Below are 8,469 nucleotides of genomic sequence, written 5' to 3' on the forward strand. Positions count from 1 at the left end.
GCCAAATTCAAAGTGTTGTTGGGGATGAAGATAGATATGAGAAGATCAAGAAATATATGAATCCAATTACATACTGGAAAAATGAGCTAGAAAGAAGTAAAAATTTCTTAAATTAACTGTATTCAACCTTAATTTGAATAGCTAAATGAAATAGTTCGCCAATGGAATGAGTATTTTTACTCTTAAGATAATTCGAGAATATGCACTTGAAATAAGAAAATGCAATTATGTTTTCTTATTTTAAATCTAAATGGTCTTTTATCTCCTCAATTCAAGAACAAATGCACTTATTTCAAGAAATAATGACTTATCTAGATTCCGATTTTTTCCAGTTCAGCGTTTACAATGTTTATCCACGTTATACAACACAGGATAAAGAAAGAAAGGAAAATCCTCAGGTGGGTAGCATATGGTAGCAATTTCAAACCAGCAATAAATGATAAATGGTTGAAACAATGGATGAGCAAGGGGGTCCCAGCCTTCAGAAAGACGGGGAGCTGGAGAATTTTCTAAAAATGAAGAAATATGATTCAGATAAACATGAATTTTACAGGTATCTGCAATTGAGAGACTATTATAAGACAGAGATCAGGTGGGATCCTCTGTGAAAGTCAATGGGTTGATTAACACTGCGATGAATTCATTCAGTTGAACAAACATTAAAATAATCTCTACTTTATATCATAAACTGATGATGAATAAACTTTCCACTAAGTATATGAAAGAAAAGTGGGAATCAGAGCTTAACACAACAATTTTAATGAAAATTGGTTGAATATGTGGAAAACGAATCAGATATCCACCAATTCACGGATATGGAGTGGGGTGTTGGCGTAATAGAGGATCAATGAGCGCCGATCATTCTCACATATTTTGGAACTGTCCTAAAATTGTTCAATTTTGGAAAAATGTACAAAAAAATGTGAGGAAAATTCTGGGATATGATATTCCTATGAGTAGTGTGATACTATATCTTTGCAATTTCAATCACATCAAACTAAGGGTATAAGACAGATACCTGAATTTGGATGCTTTTTACAGTTTTCTTTTGTATCTATGCTTCTTTTTCTATGTCTGCTTCTGTCTCCTTAAACCCCAGTCGGCCCCAGCAGATGGCCGCTCACACTGAGCCTGGTTCTGGTGGAGGTTTCTTCCTGTTCAAAGGGAGTTTTTCCTCTCCACTGTCACTACAAGCATGCTTAGTGTGAGGGATTGCTGAAGAGTCAATGAGTCGATGCAATCAACTGGTTTTCCTTAGATAGAAAACTTTGAATCAGTCTAACTGGATGATCTGGTGAACTGTAAAATGCCTTGAGATGACATGATGTGAATTGCTGCCATAGAAATAAACTGAATGGAAATGAATTGAAAAATGTTAATAGCTAGTGAGAAAGCTATTAGGAGGAAATGGGGAAAGGCTGACCCCCAAATTACAAGAACAATGGACTAAATAATAGAAGAAATCTACATAATGGAAAAACTGACACATGGTTTGAGACTTCAGCAAATTCAAATGGAAGAAAAGTGGATGAAATGGAAAACATTCAAGACAAAAGACAGCAAAAAAAAAATCAAGAACTAGATAAACTAGATGGGACAAAGGTAAAATAGAGAAATAGCTCCCAAGCGAAGGTTTTATGTTATGTTGAATGTGAAGTGTTCATGTATACAATACTAATAAACTGTTAAATGTTAAAAATAAAAAACAACAAAATAGAATCTGTTTTTTTTTTTATCAATCTGACGGTTCGTAAACGCAGGGAAAGTTTGTCGATACGGATCCTTTCTAAGATGGAGGATCATCACCTTTATGCGTTTTTGGGGCTTTTCCTTTGATCAGCATTTAGATGAATATTTGAATAAGATGATAAACGGAAACAACAGGCCTGACTTTGCACTGAGACAGAACATCTTCCTGCCTCTTAGCTTCTGGATCAAACAGCGACAGCCATGTTTGTTCAGCTACTTGGTTTGTTCTAGGCACCCACCAGGTCCGGTTCCGGTTCTGGTTCTGGTCAGACCGTGGTCATGAGTTTCAGTGAGCCTGACCTGAAGCGGAGGATCTTCCTCTTCAGGTTGTAAGACACTTTAATCTTGACCGGCGCTTTAGTTTGAGCCGGATCCATTTGCAGCTTCCCCGCTGTGACCCGGGCTGTCCTCAGATGACCTTCTGCCCCGCCCCCCCTGGGTCCGCCTCCCACGCTCTCCTCAGTGTCAGTGGTGGCGTTTTCCTCCTCCTCCTCCTCACTAGACTCGCTGTCTCCGAAGCAGTTGGTGGTGTAGCTGGAGCCGTCGTCCTCGCTGGTGTCCACGATGGTGGAGTGAAAGAGTGAGACACATTCTGCCGAATATTCAGAGTCACTTTTTGCAGCGTTGGCATACGGGCCGCTCTGCTGCTCCCTGGAGGTGGAGCAGGTCGTGGCCGCAGGTTTCCTCTGTAGCGTCTTCCTCTGCCGGCGCGCGGAGTGCTTGGTCCCGCCGTCGTACGGTATCTCCACCATGGTACGCGGAAACTGGAAAACTCTCCCTTTCATCTTTGGCTTGGCAGAAACAACCAGCTGTTCGCGTCTATGTTTATGGTGATGATGGTCGGCCCCATATCGATGGAGCCTTACTGCTCCTGACCTGGCAGCGGCGAGCGCTGAGCTGACATGCTTGTCTGGGACTCTGTCTCCAGAGGAGGTGGAGACCTTCAGCTGCTTGGAGCGCCCATCCTCTGCTGGATGAGACCTTCCATGGTCGGAGTTACGCTGGAAACCATCGCCTCTTTTCTCTGAAGGCAGCTTCTTAAGTTCAGAAGCAGACGTTGTGTTTGACCTGCTGGCGCTTTTCACTTTGCTAACCTTCCTGCTGTTACCATGGCGATGTTTCCCATGGTGCTGCTTGGCAGCGATGCCGTTACTCGCGTGACCCCTTCGTACCACAGAGGCCTCTGAGACGGACAGCTGCAGCTCCAGGCCGTTCTCTGAAGGTCCGCGCTGCAGCTCAGAGCTCTTCCTGGAGGAACCAGTCTGTGGTTTAGAGGTTAGAGGAGGTTGGAGGATCTCCTCCTGCTCAAGGGGACAGCAGGAGTCTCTGTGGAAGGAGTTAAGTTTGAGACTTTTCTGAGCTCTGCTGTTCTGGAGAGGAGTCTGGACTGAGGGACCTGGGAGCTCCCTGCAAGCTTTGCTGAGGACCTTCTTGTTGCTGCTGTTTCTGAGTCGATTGGTGACGCAGCACTTTGAACCAGCAGGGGAGGTGGAGTTAGAGCTGACTGGCACCATGTCGGCATCATCAGGGGAAACTCTCAGAGAGCCCTTCTCATCTCTGCTTTCTACACAACATTGTCTCTGAGAAGATGAGGTGGAAACACCTTCTGCCGAGGTTTCTCCAGGGGTGGGCAGAGGTTTTACTTCGGACGCCTTCAGGGTTCCTGCACCAGGACTGGGACCAGAAGCTTGTCTCAAACAGAGGCTGTGCTGGCGGGCGATGCCCTTCAGCGGGTCGGTGCTGATTCCCGTCCTGGACCTGCTGCTCCGGATGGGCTGTGCCCTCCGCTGCAGCAGACCAAAAATGTACCTCTCTAGGTGCTTACTGGAAGGAGTTTGAGAGGCTCCGCTTTGAAGTCCTGAAGCAGGACTGGGACCAGGGGAGATGTCTGTTTGGATACATTCAGCACCAGCTTCATCCCTGCTCTCACCTCTACTCCCAGAAACCTGCAGAGAACCAGAAGCTTGAAGAGCCGCGGAGCGCAGAGGGCTTCTGTGGCCGTAAACATCAGCCACGTTTCTGGAAAAGAGGCTGCAGAAAGTCTTCGCCGGGGAGTCAGTGGGAACAAGAGCGTCCAGAGGAGCCTGGAGAGGAGCGGAGAGCGAGCGGCAAACGGAGTCGTCACAGAGTCCTCCAACCAGAACGTCATACTCCAGGCTGCTGGACCGCTCGTCTGAAAACAGAACACAAAGAAGGCGGAGTCACACACAGCATGACCTCTGGGCGTCAACAACCGACCGACCCACAGAAAGCAGCATCATTATTGTAGGTGAGGGCTGAGCGCCAGCAGCCTGCAGGAAGTAGGTTCCAATGGTCTGTGAGTGAGTTTGGACTCTGTTTGGTTAGGCTGCACAATGAACACGCAGGCATTAGTAAGTGGAAAATTCCTCTCAGTGGAGACAGAGAGCTGGAAACTTTAACCCTGTGTGTGCCCCTCATCCCCTTCAGCATTTACTCTCATTACTGGAAGACTAATTACTCACTAAAGTAGGTCTATTCTTGGATCATTTCACTTTGATCAGTTCATGAACGTAGCTTCAGCAGATGTTTAGCCCCTTCTGTTATCTATTCAGGAATAAATATTCATACTTCAAACTGTGTGACCTTTTTCTTTATCAGTCAAAGGTTTGTTTAAACAGCTCAGAGCAGCTTACTGCGGGAAAATAAGATAGAAGTGAATTAAAGTTAAGAGATTAAGCAGGTTTAATGAAAAAGCTGTGAGATAAATCAGGCCAGAGGGCAAACAGAGCAGCAGTTGAACTTCTGCAGACTAAATGTGCTTTAGCTGATTGGATCTTTATTTCAGCCACTGGAGACTGGAAACCTGACTTGGACTTGGTGAAAGGTGGACTTATGAGCGTCGACTGTCGGCTCGCTAACGAGCAGAGTCCTGCTGCTCTTTTAGAACAGCTGCGGCTGCAGGCGGACTTCTGACAAACTGGATTAATAACTGGTTCTGGGAAACAACTGGACTGTGTGCGGAAGCGCGGATGTTCTCCTTAGATCCCTGATCTCCACATGGACTCTTTCCAATCAGCACAAACGTAGTCAGCAACATAAACATGTTTCTCTCTTTGCTCTGATTATTAAATTCAATTCAGTTTATTTCTATAGCGCCAATTCACATTATATCATCTCAAGGCACTTTCCAGTTCACCAGATCATCCAGATTCAAAGTTTTCTATCTAAGGAAAACCAGCTGATTGCATCGACTCATTGACTTCTCAGCAATCCCTCACACTAAGCATGATTGTAGCGACAGTGGAGAGGAAAAACTCCAGCATGAACCCCTCCCACACCCACTGCTGGCTGTTCAGTCCTCATTAAACCTGTCCGACATGTTACCTACTTAAGCTGCAATCCTTCCTACTTATAACCAAAACCTAAGCTGTGATTTCAGCACCGACTCAGAATCCCTGACTGGGTTTAAAGAGCCACGATGGCTCTGAGGACAGCTGTTTAAACAACAGGTGTCCTTCCAGGCAGGGGGGGATTTACCATTAGGCAATACTAGGCAGTTCCTGGGGGCCCCATAAAACTCTCTTTACATGTATGGTTAATACAACTATTCCTCATTTGTGCACATTAATTATGTTTTTGATAAAAAATCCTTTGACTAAAATGCCTTATAATATTAAGTGTGTCTTTTTTCTGCCATTGGAGACTTTGGCGCCAACATCTAAAAGCAGCGAACTCTGCTCTCCAGAGCTAGTAGATTGGTAACCCCGCCTCCTGCTCTCCTCTATATTGTCTGCTGTCATAATTCATGCAGCTATTATTTCATCCAAATGAAAAATGGAGAACAGATAAGCAGATCATGGCTTGTCTACAGTGAAAAGAAGGACTGGGTTATTTACTTTTGCCTTTTTGGAAACACAGGAAGGAGCAATCAGCTAAGTGAGCTTAGTGCTTGGAAAAAATCTTTCATTCCTTTAGAGACAGCATGAAAAGTCAGCTGAGTACAAAACATAGAGAGGAAAACAACAAGAAGAGAGGGACAAAACCTAGAACAGATAATGGATGTCTATTCTATTAACATTTCTCTATCTGTAGAATGGGTCTGTTTTATGTGTTCTCTTCTCAATTCAGAGGGCCCCCTGCCTGTCTTTGCCTAGGGCCCAACATGTCCTAAATCCGGCCCTGTTCCACGGTCTGAACGACATGTCCAGCAGCAGAACCGGACCGGGTCAAAAAGCAGACGGTACCTGTGGACAGGAAGTGTCCTTCAGCCTCAGCTGGTGAACAGAAGCACTCGCTGAAGACGGAGTGAGACGAGTTGGAAAGCGAGTTGGAGGCACCGTCACTCAGCTCATAGAAACCTGGTGGAGAGAAAAGGTCCGACCAGATTATGACCAACAAACCTTTACCAAGCATCTTAGCTCTAAAATCTTGTTTCTTGGAACGTTTAAAATGAAACATTTTTCTGAGGTCCTACCTGAACTGGGTCGGCTGTCCGTCTCCTGCGGGTCATGTGACACCTCAGCATCCAGACGCAGGTCACTGATCTGTTGGTCCAGCTCATGTAGGTCGCCGATGACCCCAGCGTCCCTCCTCAGACAACTCTACAACATGAACAGGAAGCAGGAAAATCGGATCGTTTTCATGTTTGAGCCAAAAAAAAAAAAGCATAAATAAAAACAGAAATTATCACCGCAGAAACATAATCTGACAAAATGAGGTTTCTGCCAAATTAAAGTCTGGATGTTAAAGAGGCGGACTGGTCCCTCTGAGGACATGAGTGTCCCTGACAGACTCCATCTTGGTCAGGGCGTACCCAGTAATAGATAGAGCTTTAGCCTGGAGCTCCTTCACACATTTCCAACCACTATAAATGTTGATGATGAACAATGTTTACCACATTCAGGCCTTTAATGAGGATAAGAGTTCAGCGGATGAGGAAGACGTTGAAAAAACACAGATAAATAGTGTAGCAATAAGCCATTGCTTTTAATGGACTATTTCATTCCTGACTGGTTGATTCTGGCAAAAGCATAAAGACGAAGGCTGACGATAACGTGCTACTAAATCTGCCCCACATTCTGTAATGAAGCCCGGCGACGCTCACAGACTCAGACAGTCTGGACCGGCCCCGCCCCTGTGGGATGGAAAACATGTGGGCTATGCAGCTCTGCTTGCAGGTCATGTGCCAAATTCCTACAACTGAGCTGCTGCTGCAGGGAAACTGAAGCACACAGCTGCTGGTTGATCCCCGGCCCAGCATCATTAACAGCAGCAGGCCGCCAGGAAAACAGCCTGAAATCGGAGTAGTTATCTGTTTGTGGGGATCAGCACCATTAGAACAGCTGAGTTCAAGGTCTCTGGGTTCATAATACCCAAACACACCTTAGACACCTCCCACTGACCCCGCCAGGAGTGTCCTACATGCCCCTGGCAGACTGGCCCAGCGGGGATCATCAGTAGATCAGAATGGCGCCGTCTCTGCAGGATATAAACTAGAGAGTAACGTGCACTGCGTAGAACGCACGGCTCATAATTCAGCTCTGCTGATGAAACAGAGCGGGCTGCATCACATGGCGTGGCGCTGCGGATCTCCGCCACCTACTAGAGCTGCAGGACAGACTGAAGCATCAGTTTGAAGAGACAGAGGAGAGCAAACATAGAAGAACAGAGAAAGATGGAGGGCAGCCACCGATGAAGGTTTGCCATCATCTCCTCACTGCCCTCCAAGCAGGGCTTCCTCAGGAGGGGGAATAAGAAGCTACAGCTGCATCGTTCAAAGAGGTTTAACCTTTTTTCCTGGAACTTCTATTTATCCAGAACATTTTTATGAGTATTTCCACTCCAGGGTCCAGAACAGGGCCACTGCGCTGAGGGGGAACTCCTCCCAACGTACTAATTCATGAAATCCTAGGAGTCGGACCCAAAAGAGAAGGACGGCTGGTGTGCTGACTGCTAAGATTTAGTTTCAGTTAGAGGCAGGAGGCAAGAAGAGAAGAGCAGAGCAACTGTAGCAGGAGGAGGAAGGAACTGAGTAAAGAACCAACCAGCTTCATCTGCCGGGTGACGATTCAAAGAACCAGAACCAAAACAGAACAGCTGTTAGAAAAAGGCAGATTATCCTGATAATTAGCCTACAGGGATCTACCAAGAACAAAAAATAAAAACCTTACAAAGAACAGAAAGAAACAGGGAGCTAAAGATCATAAGAGAAAGACTAAACGTGTAATACTGACAGACCAGAAGGATCCAGATCCAAACAAAACCAGATCACAACAACAAAGACACAGAGACACCCCCCTCCACTGCACAGCTTCACCTCATTCCTCCATCAGCAATGATTCTGCTAAATCCAGCAGAACCTTGGTTCCTGGAAAAGGTTCCAGAACAGGAAACATAACTGGAAACAAAGGACCAGTTCCAGAACATCAGTACTGACTTAACTCTCAACCTGGGATTCCAGGAACTGTCTGGAAACTCGACACACGCTGCAGTATTCAGGGCCTCATCTGCTAAGATCCTCACTAACGAGCATTAATCGATCTGCAGGCGATCTGAGGGGGCGTGTGCACATAAATATCAGGAGTCAAAGTTTTGCAGACCAGTTCGATTTTCAGTTAAATTCAATTCAGTTTATTTCTATAGCGCCAATTCACAACACGTCATTTCAAGGCACTTTCCAGTTCACCAGATCATCCAGTCAGATTGATTCAAAGTTTTCTATCTAAGGAAAACCAGCTGATTGCATCGACTCATTGACTC

The 8,469-nt window shown here is 45.6% G+C and overlaps 1 protein-coding gene across 1 annotated transcript in view; it reads right to left on the minus strand.

Moving 5' to 3' along the window:
• Nucleotides 1-1,250: 1,250 nt before the first annotated feature.
• The window catches only part of LOC107084841 (dapper homolog 1-like), an 11,898-nt gene continuing 4,679 nt past the window's right edge, over nucleotides 1,251-8,469 (minus strand). Inside the window, exons 2-4 of the mRNA XM_015374887.1 lie at nucleotides 6,185-6,311; nucleotides 5,955-6,068; nucleotides 1,251-3,922 (exon numbers count right to left, since the gene is read on the minus strand). Of these exons, the coding sequence (XP_015230373.1) occupies nucleotides 2,016-3,922; nucleotides 5,955-6,068; nucleotides 6,185-6,311 (2,148 nt within the window). The 3' untranslated portion in view covers nucleotides 1,251-2,015. The remainder of the gene's footprint in view (nucleotides 3,923-5,954; nucleotides 6,069-6,184; nucleotides 6,312-8,469) is intronic.

The sequence above is a fragment of the Cyprinodon variegatus genome, unplaced genomic scaffold, assembly GCF_000732505.1.
Source record: "Cyprinodon variegatus isolate N-32 unplaced genomic scaffold, C_variegatus-1.0 Scaffold110, whole genome shotgun sequence".
Lineage (NCBI taxonomy): Eukaryota > Metazoa > Chordata > Actinopteri > Cyprinodontiformes > Cyprinodontidae > Cyprinodon > Cyprinodon variegatus.